At 43.6% G+C, this 20,247-nt stretch overlaps 1 protein-coding gene across 5 annotated transcripts in view; it reads left to right on the top strand.

The window, feature by feature from the left end:
- GLT1D1 (glycosyltransferase 1 domain containing 1) overlaps positions 1-20,247 on the top strand; it is a 147,047-nt gene that overhangs the window by 44,316 nt on the left and 82,484 nt on the right. For 4 of the 5 annotated variants that reach the window (XM_061603513.1, XM_061603512.1, XM_061603514.1 and 1 more), the window contains exons 8-9: positions 4,225-4,320; positions 7,640-7,689. The exons of the other annotated variant lie outside the window; for it this stretch is intronic. In XM_061603513.1, the coding sequence (XP_061459497.1) occupies positions 4,225-4,320; positions 7,640-7,689 (146 nt within the window). The remainder of the gene's footprint in view (positions 1-4,224; positions 4,321-7,639; positions 7,690-20,247) is intronic. 5 annotated transcript variants of the gene reach the window in all.

The raw sequence follows: 20,247 nt of genomic DNA on the forward strand, positions 1-20,247 counted from the left end.
CTCTGAAATATTAACAACAGACGATATAAATGAATCCCAAGAACCTAGGTGTGTCCACCCAGAGAATCAGTCCATAAATAAATCCTCAACACAGCAGAGTATGACAGGACTGAACCTGCCGACATTAGGCTGGGGAATAGCTGTTACTGAAGAATTTAGCTTGATAAAAGCCTATCTAGCCGAAACGAATAGTCTTCTCACTACTCTGATCAAGTCCTTGGGGCCGCTTCTAACGAAGGAACTAAACCCCCCTGACACCACCTCTGCTACCCAAGCTACTCAAGAATGCCTGACATGGAAGCCAGAATCAAAAGCAAAAAACGCTAAGTCCTTGCAATGGGCTTACCGGAGAGCCAACAAAACGAAGAAACCAAAGAATACAAAGAACTCTAAGCCGGTTTTAACAAAGAAAATGAATTTTAAACCTTTAATTAAGCTACTGAACGCTCCAACTAAAACTCAGCTAACTCCCATCCATGCCTGCAAAACAAAAATACCCTCAATAACCAGCTCTCAACATTCAAACAAGCTAAGTCCCTTATTGGAGAAAACTAAACCCCTAACAGAGCTCAGCACAGAAACGTCAGAGAATGGATCCAGGATTTCAGATACCAACAAATGTACCGATGCCCACCTATTTCCGGACAGATACTGCAACATCTCAAATTGGAACTTACAATTGGCGAGAGACAAACTGGCAGTAACTTTCTTATCTACGCCATTGGAGCAGCGTTTGACTACATGGATAAAACAACATTTTGAATCCTGTCTCAGAATTTATTCTCCGAACATTTCATTCAAGAACTGCGTTAAGCATGTGTCTCATTTTTATTCACACTTTCCTGAAAGACTCGTCATTTTCACCTTCCAATCGATATCCATCGCTGAAAGGATTTACAAAATTAGGGAAGCCCTCTATCCCCATGGCATTCGAATTCACCGCTATTTTGTAAATAAGGCTCCACTCAACTCATTGATTAGCCGTTCCCTTCTGCAATCATGGGAAGAAAGAGCTCGGCCTCAGACACCCTCTACTCGTCAGAACAGCTTTGAGCTCCCCATTCGGACTAATCCCACGGCCCAATGCCAAATTCAACCTCATTGGCAGGAGGGCCTAGATCATGAAGAGCCTCTCTTTATGGAATTGACGGTCTATCTAAACCAGATCAGGAAGGAATAATTAAGACACCGGTTCATTTTAACCAAAGCTTAACTAAACGATGCTCCAAACCAAACAGAGCTGCCTCCCCCCAAGCCTCCCCCTTAGCTGCAGATAACTTTAAAAAATTTCCCTCTAGAACTATGATAAACCAATCTCTTTCACATAGCCCACTACCCAACAATAGTAATAGCCCCCTAACTCCAGATAAAGGAAGGGAGGTACTTAGACCTCAACATTATGATCCGATTCCGGGCGTAGCCAGGCCATCAACTAGCTCTGCTTGGCTTGAGATGCGCTACCTGCAACCCGAAGAATTGGGCTCCCCGACCACAAATCGGAAGATAAAACCAAACCCCTCCCTCAGAACAACACAAGCTCCTGGATTAAATTCTAATGTCGTCCCACTGTCCCCAGAAATACATATTATTCTTCCATATCCATGACATCAGCCAAAGTAACAACTAAAATAAACAGCCCAATGCCCAATTCCTGCCCTCGGGCAGGCTTTAATCTACCTCGTGTCATGTTGAAGGACCCTCCTTTTTTCATACTACTATGAATTTTTCTCCAATATTTTATTTTGATGTTTTATTAATTAGTTACCCAACATCTTCATACCTGTCCGTTACAATATACCCAATATTTTATATTCTTATGTATTATAACCCTCTTTATGTATATGCATTTTTATGAACTGGTATTTCCACGATTGTTATGGGTCTATGACTGCAATAAACAAACATTTGTTGTCATTTTTGAAACAGCTAGAAGTCTTTCTGCACACAGTGCAGGGTTAAACTATGGAATTTGCTCCCACAAGAGGTAGTGATGGTCAATAACGTGGATGGCTATAAAAGAGGATTAGACAGATTCATGGAGGATAAGGCTATCACTGGCTACTAGCCACAGTGGTCATGTTCTCTCTCCACTGTCAGAGTCAGGATGCTTCAGAATACCATTTGGTGGTGATCACAAGTGGGGAGTGCTGTTGTGCTCAGATCCCATAGGTATCTGGTTGGCCGCTGTGAGGACAGGATGGGCTTTTGGCCTGATCCAGCAGGGCTCTTCTTACCCTTTACCTCAAAAGCCGGTTCCTACCCTGTTTCTGTCTCAGCTGGTCCATCCTTCCATGTCTTCTCTAAACACAGTGAGATTTATTTTATTCTATTGATTTGCATTTATCACCTGAACTGGGCTGACATTAACTCAAGTGACACTTCGAAAAACTTCCCTTGGCAGATTTATGATGGTGATGTAAAAATGCTTTCAGAATGTGATGAAGAGCATAAATCGCTATCTCCAGTAGATTTCCCTCTCCTCATATTAACAGTGGAAATGTCAAGTGCCATGTTTGGGGAGCTGATTGGCAGGGAGTAGTGAAGGATTTGGGGGGGAGTTCCTAATTTTCAGAGCCATTTTAATTTTCAGGATTGGAGGCCTCATTTGTAACTGTGGACACACACTTGCAGAGCAGGTGCTTGTGGGTGCCAGTTTGCCTGGCAGTACCTCATCTATCACTCTTGAAAGGTCTCAGTAAATATCCCCTCAAAAATCCACCATACATGAGAGACTGTTGGCTCTTTCTACTCAGTTCCTGTCTGCACTGGCTCAGCACTGATGCCAGGATTGTACCTTACCCCCCTCCCCAACACTATTCTGAACAGAGAAGTGCAAAGAGCTTCTCTCTGTGAGCGAGCAAGGTGGTGGATGATTTAGGTGCCTTTTCCCCATTGTTGGAGTTGGCTGATGGGGAGGGGGGGATCTCTGCACTATTTTGTGACTCTGCTCTTTTAGAATTGGCAACCATTTTGTGTTACGGCAGCTGTTTTGTGACTGGCACCCATTTTCTCAAAATTCCAAGTGTGCCCGCTGGCTCCAAAAGATTGGCGACTCAGCCTATAGTGTAGTCTCTGTCTTGCTGTGCTGGGGGGGGGTGGCTCAGAAGAGGAGGCAATTAGCAGGACAAATTAGGCCGGGGCAAAAGTCATCAAGTCCAGGCAGTTTCTCTAAGCAGGTCAGGAGCCTGGGCAGTTCTCAGTAGGCCCTGCCGGCTGAGGTTTGCAAAGTGTTGTCTCAGCCAAGAGCTGGGGCCACCTGAGGCTTTCTATAGGCTGGCTCTGTCAATGCTACAGTTAGCTGCCTGCTGGAGGACCTGATTCTTCAGGCACTGCCTTCTACTCTGTGGAAGGGGTGGTGATGTCATTGGGGGGGTTGGTACCCATTAGGCCTGCTGGGGCACAGGGCAGGGAGGCCCACAGTAGGTGAAGCCAGAGCCAACTGATTCTAGTTTTGTTCCCAGCATCCTCTCTGCTCATTCTGCAAATGTAAGACTGAGATTAAGGAGGAGGAAGCTGACAGACAGGGCCATCCACTGGATGGGTTGTGAGAACAAAGGCAGGCAAGTGGAGGCTGGCAGAGGACAGGATGAGGTTGGTGGAGCAGTGCCCCACTCGCCAGCCTCTGAGTCTAAGACAGGTGGGAGAGCTATGCCTTCAGGCCAGGATGGGCCAGAGGGAGTTGCTGAGCCTCCACGACTGGAGCAGTAACTCTCCTGATTTCTGTATTTCACTTTTCCAAGCATGCTTAAAAATTCTCTTTTTTTGTACTTAGTTTTGTTGTTGCTGCTCAAACATGCATGATGATTAATAACAAAGCATACTAAATACACACAGAGAGAGCATATGAAGTTATATATAACTATATATAACTATAACTATATATAACAATATATATAAAACTATATATAACTATATATATATATAATAAGCGTAACTGTGATTAACCAAACAGAGGTTTTTATTATATTAACAAAACGTTTCAGCTTCCGCCTTCATACAAATGCTGTTACCAAGGTGGCAGTTATAGAGCTTTGGGGATGGAATGCTCAGAGGGGCTTCATTTGCAGAAGCTAAGTGATGCTGGTCCTGTCCTCCAGGTTCAGGCCATGTGGTGCCAATGTGTCCAGGGAGTAAATCCAAAAGTATATATATATTTTAAACATATGGAAAAAACCATCTAGCTCTTATAAAAAAATTAAGAAAATGTTTTTTTTAAAAAAACAGAGATTCTCCAGGGCAACAGCAGTCTACGCCTTTTCCTCTTGATATGCGGTCTGAGAAGAGTCAAGGATCCACTTTATTTAGTGGACGCTTTTGCAGGTCAGTAACTCCTGTATTTCTGTTTCATTTCATAGCAAATGGAGGAACAATAGTTCATCTAACTCAGTAGTTCCTAAGCCAGCCTTCTCCTACCAGATGTTGTTGGACTCCCATAAGTCCTGGGTCTGATGGGATTTGGGGTCTTGGAGGACATGAGGTTTGGGGAAGACATAATGAGAAATAAAGGCGGAGAGATAAGGTTGGGAAAATAAGGCCATGGAAATCTTTAAAGGTAAGGTCAAGAACCCTGTGCTGAACACAGAAATTGGAAAGGGGGCCTCGCTGAGTGGTAGGATCCCGGATTCAATCCCCAACATCTCCAGTTTGAAGACCTTCTAAGTAAGATTTCAAAGAGCTGCTGCCAGTCAGAGCACCCTTTATAGGAGGACTATATGGACAAAAAAGTCTGACCCTGGTATAAGGCAGCTTCCTGGGTTTCTGTGGGATGGGAAGCCAGTGAAGAGATCAGGGAAGGAGTTGCACAGTGTTAGCAATGGAAAGGTGAATTATTTTGGCAGTTGCATTTCAGACAGAGGAGATTTATGAAAAGGGAAGTCCAGAGAGGAGAAAATTATCTTGGGAAGGGCTGTAGCTCAATGGTAAAGCACCTTCATTCCCCAGCATCTTAGGTAGGGCTGGGAAAGAGCCCTGTCTGAAATCTTGGAGTGTGACCGCCAGTCAGCATAGACAGTATTGAGCTAGGTGGACCAATGGCCCTGACTTGGTATAAGGCAGCTTCCTATGGTCATAGTAGTTGAGGCAAGAGACTACCAGAGTTCTACATACTGGACAGGGAGGAATGGGTACACTTCTGCAATCTTCTGCCATTATTTTATTTTGTATGGAGGAGCATTATGTGCACTTCCCCACATTCAGTCTGAAGCAGTGTAGCCTGGACCCCCAGCACAAAAAGCTGAAATCTCACAAACCAGGTGGTTGAATAAGGTTCTCAGTATTTTGAGGTGGCACCCAGCCTCCTTGCCCCTCTTGGAACTAGCAAAGCCAGCATAAATTGTGCAAAACAGCAGAAATTCCAGTGAGGAGGAATGATGCAAGCCTACTCACTCTGCATAATTTTTTATTGAGGTCAGAAAATACAGCATTATTTGGTGCAAAACCACAGAATTTTGCAAAGACAAACTGGTTTTTCAGCTGGTTCCTCCAAGGAATTCTTGGAATTGTCATTTTCTCTTATTTTTGGGGGGAGGGGGAAATAGCCAGAATATTTTCTTAAGGCACTTCATGGAGTTTTGTGGGTGAGTGGGTGCAGGGGTCAGAGAGACAATTACATTTGTATTGACGGGAAACCACGAAAGTGACAAGACTTCAGAACTGGCCCTCAACAACAGATAATTGGTTAAGCAAAGAATTTAAGCATTGGACTAATCGAATCTCTCCGTGTTAAAGCTAAGCCGTAAATACAGCTAGCTAAATAGAAACTCATTGTCGTAATGCACCTTGCTAATAAGTAGGGCTGTCGCCTGATTAAACAAATGGTTGCGTGAGGTTTAATCAATTAATTGACTGATTCAGTCTCCATATTTTGCATGCAAATTAAATTATACTGCTGAAGGAGAGAGAGGGGAGGCATACTTTCCTTGAGGTGTTCCCATGTATGTGTATGAGACAGAGGGGAGAATCCCTCTATTAAGAACACCTGGCACCCACAGTTGTTTTTTTCCTTAAGTTACTATACTAAACTAAATAACTACTTATTTATTTGGGAAAGAACATTGCTTTTATTCAGCCTCTACCTGGCACTGCTTGGGAATTCTAAGAAACCCAAAAATCAGTGAAGTTTTGAAATCAGTAGTCAAAGGTAGCGCAGTTTGGAAAGGCTCAGGCCTCCATCTTGATTCCAGATGATGTCCAATTGCATCCACATACAAATGAAAACCTGCTCCTTCAACTCCTTCAACTTAGGACCCATCATTCAAAATTTGGTTATGAATTTGTGTTAAAATGCTTTGGGTTGTATCTTATGCTAGTCCTATTCAGAGTAGACCCATAGACATGACTAACTTAGTTTCATTAATTAACCTGACCACTGTTATCCATGCACTGGTAAGCTCCAGGCTAGATTACTGTAATGTGCTCTGTGAGGGGCTGCCCTTGAGGTTGGTCCAGAAGCTGCAGCTGGTGCAAAATGGGGCAGTGCGACTGCTCACTGGGGCAGGGTATCTCCAACATGTCATCCCACTGCTGAAAGAATTGCACTGTCTGCCCACTAGCTACTGGGCCAAGTTTAAGGTTCTGGTTTGGTGTACAAAGCCCTACCCAGCTTGGAACCAGGACACCTGAAAGATTGTCTTACCCCTTATATACCAAGTCGATCATTGCACTCTGTAGGAGAGGGCCTCCTTCAGATACCATCTTATGAGGAGGTCTTTTCTGCACAACATAGGGAGCGGACTTTTAGTGTAGTGGCACCTACCCTTTGGAATTCCATTCCCTTAAATATTAGTCTTTTGTTGTTGAGATGTTTGTAAGTGCTTTTAGTGTTTTTGTTGGCCGCCCTGGGCTCCTTCTGGGAGAAAGAGCGAGATATAAATGTAATAAATATATAAATAAATAATCTTAGCAGGTCTCCTCTGAGTAGGACTAACATTGGATACAACCCATAGTGAACAAATGGCTTTCCAAAATATATACAGTAGGGCCCCACTGACATCGGGTTACGTTCCAGACCCCCGCCGAAAAGCGAAACCCACCAAAAAGCAGAACTCCTTCAATAAAATGGTGCCCGACGCCCGAAAAACGCCGTAAAAGTGGAATAAGCACCGTATGAGTGGGGCCTTACTCTGATTGAAAGCTGTCGTATTAGTGGAACGCCGAAAAGCAGGCTGCCGAAAAGCGGGGCCCTACTGTAGTAAGCTATTGTTTTACTCATATGTTGATTTAATTAATTGAAATGCATACAGTTTGATCAACTAAGATTTCTTTAATCAAGTGACAGGAGTGCTGGGGTCCCTATTGGTGAGGCACAGTGACTGGAGAGAGTGAGTGTGCAGGACCTGGAACTGGGAGAATCTACTGCTTGTATGACCTGGAAAATATTATCATGTTTTGGCCTCAGTTCCCGAGCTGCAAAATGGGCACAATAGCAATCTGGAAATATTATGAAAGTGAATGACTGTTTAATACTTCTCTAAATGTATGTGTGACTTTTATTTTTTAAATTGAGGACCCCAGTAAGTTGGGGGACCTTTTTCTAGTCAGTCAAACTTTGCATAAATCAATTAACTGATGAATTGGCTGTGCTTTTCTTTAAGATGTCATCATAACCCAAACAATTTGACACTTGCTCCTGTTTTCATAGAATGGCACAGAGAGGAGCCTAGCATACACCTGATGATAATTGGACCTGCAGTAAGTTTTTTTCTGTTCTTTTAAAACAGCTTTTATAAATACTATTCAATTTTTGTCCTGCATAAGTGACATTGCAAGGAAGTGCTGTTAAGTCTTTAGCCCCCCTCCCCCCATTGAGAGTCACCCCTCAAAAAAGTGCCTCATGGGGCTTGCACAGAACGTCTCACTAGTTTATGCCCCACGAATCAGATCTATGTGCCCTTAACACCCTATAGACCAGTACTTGCCCATGTGTGCGTCATTGTGTGCCTCCTGTGGTACCCACGAAAGGTTTCAGTAAATAAACCTCAGAAATCCACAATGCACGACAGTGTGTTTGCTCTTCCTGCCCAATTTTTTGCAGTGGCCCAGTCTCTCCTACATATGCCAGGAGAATCTGCATATACAAGTTATATCTGTGTTTGTGTTACTACAAATCAATTATTCTAGCAGCCTAATTTAGGTGGATGGGAGGGGAAATTCTTTTGATTTTGTTTATTTAATAGCACCCCCCCATCTGAAGAAATAAAAACTCCTACAGCAGCTCACAAAAACCAACAATGAACAGTCCCTGCCCTCAAGTTCACGATCTAAAAGTCACAATACAAAAGGAGAAAAGATTGGGAGAGAGGAGGAAAAAAGCAAACCCGGGCACTAGTTCTTAGCTTCAAGTGTTCTTTCTGGTAGGGAAGGGAGGGAAGCAAGCTCCTTTCCCGAAGCCGTTGCTGCTATTTTGCTACTGTTAGTATTGTGAAGCAATGAGGAGTCTATTGCAGATCACCCAAAGATCAGTTAGTTGATCCCTACCTTCTGCCCACCCCATACTTAGCTTGGAGGACTGGAAACCACTGGAACAGCGGTAAAGAGGCAGTCCTTATGAAATAGTCTAAGACTGCCTCATGCTTTCTGAAGCTAAAGGGGCATGAAGCAAGTATGACACTAGTTTTTTTTTAAAAAAAATAGTGTCAGGATTCAGATTCACATTCCTTAGATGGCCCACTGGCCTGATCCAGCAGGCTGCTGAAATCCTTATATATCTTTATTTATTACATTCTTAACTGCTGTTCTAAGGGGCATTTCTTCAACATGTAAGCCAAAACACAGGGTTTTTTTCTTAATTATTTTCTAGATATTTTCTCATGAAGGCACAATTGCATTTTAGTTACTTAACGCATCTCAAAATGTTGGAATGTAAAATAACCCATGGAACTGGCTCTCCTAGAATTTCTTTTTTTAAAGAAAAAAGTAGGGTGGTGGTGTTTTTTTCTGGGGAGGTGGGGATAACAACAAGGGGGCAACAGATCAAAAGGCATCTGGTCCAATCTCTGCCTTTGGTGTGCAGCTATCCCTCAGTCAAATTGACGAAACAGCTGCGAGCCCAAGCATGTGCATGATGTTCCCCCCTCTTTGTAGGCAGTGCTATTCACCTGTGAAACTCATTGTCCCTTCATGTTCTGAATGCCAGTAGAATCACTGAGTCTGCAAAGAGGCCAACTACCTGCTTACACAAGACAAATCTTTCTTGCAGTAAAAAAAAAAAAAGCGACTGCCAGGGACCCCAAACCAGACTGGGACCACAGCACAGAGAGAGAGACAACTTTCCTTTGTGTCACTTTGCCTGTTGAAAATCACATCCCAGAACTGCAGTTTGCCCCCAACTGGGCTGTTTGCTCTTCTGAAAATGTAGAGCAGACTCCTTGACCTCTGTACTGAGAAGAAACTGCTATTCCCTATGGAGCAAACATGACTACTGATGAATGATTGTTTCTTGCTTTGCACTCCTCACCTCGACAGCTCATCTCCGTGTTCTGCTCAGTTTGGGCTATTTTGAGGCAATTTCTGCTGGTCTGGCACTTGCACATAATTAACAAATGTCAGCTGGTAGCAAACGACTGAGATTTCTGTCTGGCAAGAGTCTGTACAGAATTCCAGCTGGCATTAGAGGGGGCGATGGAGAAACGCCCCCAGTAAATCTTATTTACTAGTATCAGGCTAAAGGGTTTTGGTTTGCAATACTGAAAAAGTTTGAAGTTGAGGGGGGTGGGAAGAAATAATGGGATTAAATGGCCTCTCTCTTTGGCTGTTACCAACAAATCATTGAAGGTTAATTAAGTTATCCAGGTTACTGCACCTGGCAACCAAGTCCAGCTACCATAATCAGAGTTAAGGGTGGGGTGGAGTAGAGAGATAAATATTTATTTATTTAACAATTTATATACCACTTGATCTTGAAAAACCTCTAAGTAGTTTCCAAAAAAATTTAAAATTATCAGTAAAAACAGTTTTTAAAAGTAATGAAAATAAATAAAAAAGATTAAAAACAATAGTAGACTAAGACAAAATTAAAACAGATCAGCATCTATATGTCTGGATAAACAAATGTTTTAAGCAGGCGCTGAAAATAATAAAGTAAAGGTGTCTGCCTGATGTCAACAGGCAGGGAGTCTCCAAAGTTTATTGAATGCATAACAATAAAATAATTTCATATATAAACAACACTCCAGTGATAAATCCTTAACAGACCAAATCCTATGTAGTATATTTCAGTATATGCCAAGTGTGTTTTGATGCAAAGACCTTCATTGATAATAGTTGCATTTATATCTGAAATTGTGCGATAGTTTTTACTGCAAGTGGTTTTCATTGTGAAATCACAAGAGATATTTTATAGGAAGTAATTCATAAGTGGAAATAAATAAATAGACAGGCTGTTAGAACATCAAAGAAACGAAAAGGTTTCCCAGGCCACGTTTGTCCTGATATCCAATAATCATTTGTTTGTCAAGTGTTTTTTTTTTATTAAAAAAAATGAGGTGCCGGTGCTCATGCTTTGACAAAAGAGGCATGGGTACCAGCACAAAATGGTTGGCCATGGGCAGAAAGAAAAGAAAAAGAAAGCAAGAAAGAAAAGCAGTGGTGAGGGTATGCCATACTGCTGAGTACAATCACAAAACAAGCACTGTGCTTATCTAGGTTGTTTGTTTACAGCCGGGGGGGGAGATTATTATTGTTTATTAGATTTATTAATTGCTTAATACCCGAAGGTCCCTAAGCAACTTACACAATGTTGAAACAAAATCAAATAAAACACACTATAAAAAAATCAGCCAAAACAAAACAATAGCAGTAACAGCCACAGGAATTTTTGGCAGCATATTAAAACAAACTACTGCCCACCTCCACTGAAGTTTGATGTGCAAGAGCCGATGCCTATTGATGTGTCATGTTTAGTTTCTTTGATAACATACAGTATTAGGCCACTGATATGATTTGTGCCATCAAGTCTCCTGGCGTGTTTTCTTACTGAATCTGGCCATGATAGGAAGGGTTTGGAGAAATAGACACACGCACCCAGCTGCTTGTGGAGGGAGTTGTTGTTTATTCACTAATAGGCAAAAAAACCTTGCGGTTGAAGACCGTACCTATAGCCAACAGATATTTCTATCAAACTTTAAAAAGCAGGTAAATTGGGCAGCTATAGTGAATGCTCCAGGGGAGCCGGAGACCTGATAGGATAGGTGAAACTAACCACTGACCGAGGGCTGGAGTGGACAGGGGAAGAGGAATAAGGAAGGGGGGAAGAGGAGGGAGGAGGTGGGGAGAGAGGACGGAGGGGAGGGGAGGGGAAAGGCAGGCTCTGATCATTTTCATGCTTATTTAATTCAATGGGATTTACTCCCGAGCAATTATGCTTAGGATAGGTAAAACTGACCTGGAAGAGGGGAGGAAAAGGGCAAGAGGGAGGGGATAAGAGGGAGGAGGAGGGCAGATTTGATCATTTGCATGCTTTTTGAGTTCATGCTTTTTTGAGTTCAGTGGGATTTACTCTGTGCAATCATGCTTAGGATAGGAGAAATTGCCTTGGGAGAAGGGCAGGGAGGGGGAAAGGGGAGAGAAAGAGAGGAGGAGTAGCGGTAGGGGTAGAGAGGAAGGTGGAAGGGAGAGGGAGGGAGGGGAGGAGATTGGGTAGGTGGGTGTGCACTGGGCAGAGGGAAAGCCCCTTTCGTTCCCAAAAGGAAAACATTGTGAATAGTATCATTGTTTTTCAGGGTTTCCCCCTATTTTATTCTACAGCAGGCACATGTAGTCTCCCATCCAAATTTAAACCAAAGCTGTCCCTGGCCACATCCACACGAGACCTTTATTCCAGTTTAGACAGTCATGGCTTCCCCTGAAGAATCATTGGAACTGTGGTTTGTGAAAGGGTGCTGAGAGTTGCTAGGAGAGGCTCTATTCCCCTCACCGAGCTTCAATCCCCAGAAGAGGGGCTGACTATTAAATCACTCTAGCCACTGGAGCTCTGTCAGGGGAATAGGAGTCTCCTACAAACTCTTAGCACCCTTCCCTTTGGTGCCAGGTGTAAGGTGGCAAGGGAGAATGGGATGAGCTCTTAAACAGAGCAGGAGTTGAATCATAGAGTTGGAAGGGGGGGTTATACACCACCTACAGCAGGTGTTGGGTGCCTTTGGCCCTCCTGGTGTTTCTGGTCTACAACTATCATCCTTTGCTTGCTGGGGCTGATGAGACTTATAGTTCAGCAGCATCTGAAGGGCCAAAGGTTTCCCACACCTGCTCTAGGTATTTGCTTCCATTGTCAAAACTGCTCTTGCATCAAAATGTGTCTCCTAATATTCAACAGAAACCTGCCCTCTTGTAACTTAAGCCCTCTGGGGCAACAGAGAACATGTCTTTCCCCTATTCTGTATGGCAGCCCTTCAGGTATTTGAAGAGTGCCTTTTCTCTCCCTAATGTTGTCCTTTATTTCCATATGAACCGAGCTCTAGAATGAGAATCTAAGCAGAAATAGAGGGGGAAAGGAGGGGCTTCTTCAAACAGCACAGAGTTAAGTGATGGATGCCACTCCCACAAGAGGCTGTGATGGTCACCAACCTGGATGGCTTTAAGAGGATAAAGCTACTAGCAAAAATGGCTATACTCTGCTTCTACTGTCAGGGACAGTATGCCTCTGAATACCAATTACTGGGAATCTGAAGTGAGGAGAGTGCTGTTGCACTCAGGTCCTGCTTGAAGGCTTCCCCTGGTCATCTGGTTGTTCACTGTGAGAACAGGAGTAGATGGGCCTTTGGCCTGACCCAACAGGGTTCTTCTTATGTTCTTAAGGACTTTTCCTCCAGTGGCTACTAACCAAATGGCTATGTTCTGGATGGGCTTTTGGTCTGATTCAGCAAGGATTTTTTTTTCAGGTTCTCTCTTTCTTCAGTGCCTGCTCTTGCTCTGTCTGTATGTCTATCTAATCTGATATATATATATATCATAATGAGGTTACAAAGAACAATGGATTCCATTTGTGGTAGATTTCCATCCAGCATGTCCTAACTCTGGACATCTTGCTAGAGCCATCAACAAGCCTCCTGTTGTAGCATTTTACCAGCTTCCTAATTTATGCAGAGAGCCAGTGTGTCATAGTGGTTAGAGTGTTGGACTACAACCTGGGAGACCAGGGCTCGAATCCCCACACAGCCAGTCACTGCCTCTCGGCCTCAGATGGAGGTAATGGTAAACCCCCTCTGAATACTGCTTACCATGAAAACCCTATTCATAGGGTAGCCATAAGTTGGGATCGACTTGAAGGCAGTCCATTTCCATTTCTTAATTTATGCATACTATTAGTGAGAGCTATGCTTAAGCCATCTATCAGTAATCCTGGATCTTATTCTTGTCACTCCAAACGCTTTATCATCTGTACCTCATAGAGACAGCTACTTTCAAAAGCACTCAGACAGGCAGAACATCCTAGATCAAACAACATCATCTGTAGGTCCTGCAATATAATTTATGTCATCGAATGCAAAAAACGGAATGTTATATCCAATACGTTGGAAAAACTGCACCTGATTAATGAACATGCTTCAGAACCCACAAATCAGCAGTCTTGACAAAAAAGTAGAGCAACCAGTTACAAAACATTTCAGCCTGTTAGACTTTTATATAACAGCTATAGAGATGTCAACAAATCTAGCAGCACTGACTACGAGGAAGAACTTTTGGATATATTCTCTGGACACATTGGCACCACATGGCCTGAACCTGGAGGACAGTACCAGCATCACTTAGCTTCTGCAAATAAAGCATATTTAAAGCTCTATAACTGTCACCTTGGTAACAGCACTTGTATGTTAGCAGCTGATGAAGGCAGAAGCCAAAACGTTTCTGTAGTATAATAAAAACCTCTGTTTTGTTAATCACAATTATGTGCATATATATTTTAGGTGATTAACAGGATCCTTATAGGGATCCAGAGCAAGCTTGGGTGAAGTTCTGTTTATCACTTTCAAAACGTGCTCTCTCTGTCTCTCTCTTTTTAGGCAAAAACCTCCCATATTTCTGCCTGGGTTTATCAATGTCCAGGGAAACTCAGCTGTTCACCCCACTCCATCATTTGATGCCTGCGCACCCCACCCCCCCGTGAAACATCTCTGATGCAAAACGAATGCAATTTTTCCTCTCTTATTAACTTGTCTCTTAGAACTTGCAGCTCCTATATTTTCATTAAAACACTGAGTTGTCTTATTACCTTCCTCCTTTTCATTGCGGTGGTTATTTTTCTTTTTTTCTTTTTAATCTCCATTTCTTTCCACTCTGATACACTGCAAGATTTGAAAGCGAACTGGGGTGGAAGAGAAAATTGGGAGCATATATAATACCATTTGAGATTCCAGTGCCTTTGGATACCTTCCATAAAAGACTTTCAGGCCTTTTGCATGTCACTTTACATCTGCTTCACTTTTCCCAGAAATCATAGAATCATAGAATAGTAGAGTTGGAAGGGGCCTACAAGGCCATCGAGTCCAACCCTCTGCTCAATGCAGGAATCCAAATCAAAGCATTCCCGACAGATGGCTGTCAAGTTGCCTCTTGAAGGCCTCCCGTGTCGGAGTGCCCACTACCTCTCTAGGTAATTGGTTCCATTGTTGTATGGCTCTAACAGTTAGGAAGTTATTTCCTAATGTCCAGTCGAAATCTGGCTTCCTGCAACTTGAGCCCATTATTCCGTGTCCTGCACTCTGGGGCAATCGAGAAGAGATCCCAGCCCTCTTCTATGTGACAACCTTTCATGTACTTGAAGAGTGCCATCATATCTCCCCTCAGTCTTCTCTTCTCCAGGCTAAACATGCCCAGTTCTTTCAGTCTCTCCTCATAGGGCTTTGTTTCCAGTCCCCTGATGATCTTTGTTGCCCTCCTCTGACCCCCTTCCAGTTTGTCTGCATCCTTCTTGAAGTGCAGAGACCAGAACTGGATGCAGTATTCAAGATGAGGCCTAACCAGTGCTGAATAGAGGGGAACTAGTACTTCACGCAATTTGGAAACTATACTTCTGTTAATCCAGCCTAATATAGCATTTGCCTTTTTTGCAGCCACATCACACTGTTGGCTCATATTCAGCTTGTGATCAACGACAATTCCAAGATCCTTCTCACATGTCGTACTGCTGAGCCAAGTATCCCCCATCTTATAACTGTGCATTTGGTTTCTTTTTCCTAAGTGTAGAACTTTGCATTTATCCCTGTTGAATTTCATTCTGTTGTTTTCAGCTCAGTGCTCCAGCCTATCAAGGTCCTTTTGAGTTTTGTTTCTGTCTTGCACGGTATTAGCTATGCCCTCCAACTTTGTATCATCTGCAAATTTGATAAGCATGCTTTGTACCTCCTCATCCAAGTAGTTAATAAAAATGTTAAAGAGCACTGGGCCCAGGACCGAGCCCTATGGTACCCCACTCGTTACTTCCGCCCAGTTTGAGAAGGAACCATTGATAAGCACTCTTTGAGTACGATTCTGGAGCCAACTGTGGATCTCCCTAATAGTTGTTTCATCCAGCCCACATTTAGCTAGCTTGCTAATCAGAATATCATTGGGCACTTTGTCAAAAGCTTTGCTGCAGTCGAGATACATTATGTCCACAGCATTCCCACAGTCTACAAGGGAGGTTACCCCATCAAAAAAAGAGATGCGATTAGTTTGGCAGGATTTGTTCTTCATAAATCCATGTTGGCTCCTAGTAATCACTGCATTGCTTTCAAGGTGCTTACAGATTGGCTGCTTTATAATCTGCTCCAGAATTTTTCCAGGGATTGATGTTAGGCTAACTGGTCTGTAGTTCCCTGGTTCCTCCTTCTTGCCCTTTCTGAAGATAGGGACAACATTAGCTCTCGTTCAGTCATCCGGCACTTCACCAGTCCTCCATGATTTCAGAAAGATAATAGATAGCGGTTCTGAGAGTTCTTCAGCCAGTTCCTTCAATAGTCTAGGATGCAGTTTATCGGGCCCTGCCGATTTGAACTCGTTCAAAGTGATTAGGTATTCCTTGACCGTTTGTCTGTCAAGCTCAAGCTCCAATCCTGCCCTTTCTACTTCGTTTCCCGTGAGGGTCATAGGCCCTTTTTTGGGAGAAGACTGAGCCAAAGTAGGAATTGAGCACTTCTGCCTTTTCTTTGTCATCTGCCATCCTCATTGAGTAGCTGTGCCACCATTTCTTTTCTCTGTCTTTTACTATGGATGTACCTGAAGAAAGCTTTTTTGTTGCTTTTAGCATCCCTCGCTAGGCTCAGCTCATTCTCAGCTTTAGCCTTCCTGACACCATCCCTGCAATTCCGTGATACCTGCCTGTACTCTTCCTTTGTGGCCTGGCCTTCTTTCCACTTCCTGTATGTGTCCTTTTTTGTTTTCAGGTCCTCTCTAAGCTTTTTGTAAAGCCACATTGGCTTTTTCTGCTGTTTCCCCCCTTTTTTCCTTGTTGGAATTGCTTGCCATTGCGCTTTTAGAATTTCACTTTTTAGAAACTCCCACCCATCTTCGACTCCTTTTCTCATTAGGGTCGCTTGCCATGGAACCGTACTTACAATTGTTCTGAGTTTATTAAAATCAGCTTTCCTGAAGTCCAGGGTGCACATATGGCTACTCTCAGCTTTTGCTTCTGTTAAAATCAAGAATTCAAGTATGGTGTGGTCACTTTCCCCCAGAGTTCCCATAACTGCCACTTCATCCACCAAATCATCTCTATTGGTTAGAATCAAGTCCAGGATAGCTGTTCCTCTGGTTGCTTCCTCCACTTTCTGTAGGAGAAAGTTATCTCCAACACAAGTCAGAAATTTCTTGACGGGGCTGTGTTTGGCAGAATTTGTCTCCCAACAGATACCGGGATAACTGAAACTCTCCATTACTACTACATCATGCCTCCTCAAAAGATTGGCAATTTGCTTTTCAAAAGTTACATTCTCTTCTTCTCCTTGATTGGGTGGTCGGTAATAGACTCCAAGCACCACATTCCTTTTATTACTTGTCCCATTAATTTTAATCCAGCTACTCTTGGTGGAGCTACCAAGCTCATCTTCCTGGATTTCTGTGCAGGGATATATATTTTTAACTTATAGCGCAACTCCACCTCCCTTTTTATTCCTTCTGTTCTTCTTGAACAAGTTATATCCTGCAATTGCTGTATTCCGGTCATGGGAGTCATCCCACCAAATTTCAGTTATACCTATCAAGTCGTAATTGCTCTCCTGTATTAAGAGTTCAAGTTCGTCCTGCTTGTTTCCCATGCTCTGCGCATTAGTATACAGACATCGAAGACCATGTGATTTATGGCTTGGCTTCCTTACTACATTTTTCTGAGGAGTGTTACTGGGCCCTGTTAGAGCCTATCTCTCTGGTCCAGCTACTGTGCATAAGCCTTCATCAGTCGTTACCACCAAGTTTACGTCTCCCTCCCCTTTAGGATTCAGTTTGAAGCCCTCCTGATGAACTTATCCATGCTGTGGCCAAGCACATTCTTCCCAGTCCTTGTGTGATGCAGCCCATCACTTGCCAGCAGTCCATCTTCCAGGAACCATAGCCCATGGTCCCAGAATCCAAATCTCTCATGTCTTCACCACCTTCGCAGCCTTTCATTCACATGGGAGTATTTTTCTTTCCCTTTCTACTCCTCTTCTAAGTACTGGAAGGATGGATGAAAAAACTATCTGGGCCCCAAAGTCCTTGAGTTTCCTTCCCAGAGCTTCAAAGTCTGATATGATTTCTTCATAGCTCCGTTTGGCAGTGTCATTTGTTCCCACATGGATGAGGAGAAAGGGATACCTGTCAGTGGGCTTGATGAGTGATGGCAACCTTTCCGTCACATTTCTAATTAACCTCCTGGTAGACAGCATACCTGTGTAATCCACAGATCTTCTCGGCATACTTGGGTTTTGATCCCACGCAGTAGGGAGTCTCCCACTACTAGTACTCTTCTTGTTGTGGGGCATCGTTTCATTGCCCCTGCTTGATTGAGCTTCAGCCTCTTTCTTGCTTGTTGCATGGCGTCTGCTGTAATTCTTCCTCCACAGGTTGTCCCCCAGCCTCATCCTCGAATGGTTGAAAGCGGTTCCATAGTTCCACTGGTGAAGGGTGTCTTCTAGCTCTTCTGCTCCTGTCACCCTTTCCCACGGAGTTTCCTCCACTTTGTTATTCCTCTCCAAAGCAGTCTCCCCTTCTGCTACCGCATGCTGTTGTTCTTCCACCTCCACGTCTCTTTGCTGCTGTTGTTCCAGCGTTCTGTCTAAAAACTTTTCATCTTCTCTTATAGCCCTCAGTGTGGCCACCCGCCGTTCCAGGCCTCTCACCTTTTCTTCCAACAGTGCCACGAGCTTGCACTTGTTGCATGTGTACGGCATGATGTTCTCAGGCAAGAAAACAAACATGGCACACACCTTGCAGGTCACAACCACTGGGAAATCCTTCCCGTTCATGCTCTCTTCTACCTTTTGTTTCTTTCTAACTATTGTTTTGGAGTGGCCTGTGCTTTGTCCTGTCCTACTTCAGGGTAAACTTGAGAGTCCCACTGGTATGCGGTACGCTGTACAAGGACAGCGTACACTGCTGTCCAGTGTGCGGCAGCTGTGAAAAAGGCAAATTCCATGCTAGCAATAATTAGGAAAGGTATTGAAAATAAAACAGCCGATATCATAATGCCGTTGTATAAATCTGTGGTGCGGCCGCATTTGGAATCCTGTGTACAGTTCTGGTCGCCTCATCTCACAAAGGATATTATAGAGTTGGAAAAGGTTCAGAAGAGGGCAACCAGAATGATCAAGGGGATGGAGCGACTCCCTTACGAGGAAAGGTTGAAGCATTTGGGGCTTTTTAGTTTAGAGAAAAGGCGGGTCAGTGGAGACATGATAGAAGTGTATAAAATTATGCATGGCATTGAGAAAGTGGCTAGAGAAAAGTTCTTCTCCCTCTCTCATAATACTAGAACTCGTGGACATTCAAAGAAGCTGAATGTTGGAAGATTCAGGACAGACAAAAGGAAGTACTTCTTTACTCAGCGCATAGTTAAACTATGGAATTTGCTCCCACAAGATGCAGTAATGGCCACCAGCTTGGATGGCTTTAAAAGAAGATTAGACAAATTCATGGAGGACAGGGCTATCAATGGCTACTAGCCGTGATGGCTGTGCTTTGCCACCCTAGTCAGAGGCAGCATGCTTCTGAAAACCAGTTGCCGGAAGCCTCAGGAGGGGAGAGTGTTCTTGCACTCGGGTCCTGCTTGCGGGCTTCCCCCAGGCACCTGGTTGGCCACTGTGAGAACAGGATGCTGGACTAGATGGGCCACTGGCCTGATCCAGCAGGCTCTTCTTATGTTCTTATGTTCTTATGAGAATTAATAATTTGTTTGGGTTTGTTTTTTTTATGGACCTCCCCCGTTGAACTCCTTTGTCAAACTCCTGTTTGCTCTGCCTGTTTGCTCGTTCTCTGAAAGCTGGCTTGCTTATATGTCCTCACCTGTAGATCAACTGAGACAGCTCACTCTGCTCTGCTCTGTTAGGAGTCAGGAAGCAGACTGATGAACAAGTGAGATTCACCAGAGCCCCCAAAATTTGGGAAATTCCCCAAAATGTTTATAGATCGTAAAGTTTGTTTTCACACGTGCCTTTTTTATTTGTTTGAAGGGTTCTAAAATTATAGGGTAAAGACACTGGAACGTGTGAAACTGCTTTGTAGTGGATGAGACCATTTGTTTATAATATGTCTCTGTACGGCCTTTTGACTCTACAAAGTCCTGCCAAGGCAGTTTGCAAGTATAAAGCATTGATACTATTCGAAAGAGCATCCAAAGCAGAATAACAGATATACAAACAGATAAAATTTAAACACACTAAAAGCCTGGTGGAACAATTATGTCTTCGTCTGTGTTCCTATGGTCCCCATCAAATTCTGTGGTTCCCGGGGGCCATAGGATTCATCAAATGCTGTGGTCCCCAGGATCCATAGGATTAATCAGATCTCTTTTCCTGAGGGTGTAGAAAGATATCCACCCTTGGAAAGCCCTCCCCTTGCTTCTTCTGTGAGGCTCTGGATAGGTTTACAGCTGGTGCCCATCCAATGTAGCAGAGAGTAAAAAAGGAAGTTTCAGGGCCTTGTTGGACATGCTCCTTTTCTTCAGTAGTCAGATCTGATCCCTGACCCATCTCCACATCTGGTGCCTCTAACTTTATGTCCCAATCACTGCTAGATTTAAGGATCATGCCACTGAGGGCCACATTCCCTTCTAAGCAACCTTCTGGGGAGCACATCACAGTGGTG

Source organism: Rhineura floridana, chromosome 19, assembly GCF_030035675.1.
Source record: "Rhineura floridana isolate rRhiFlo1 chromosome 19, rRhiFlo1.hap2, whole genome shotgun sequence".
Taxonomy (NCBI): domain Eukaryota; kingdom Metazoa; phylum Chordata; class Lepidosauria; order Squamata; family Rhineuridae; genus Rhineura; species Rhineura floridana.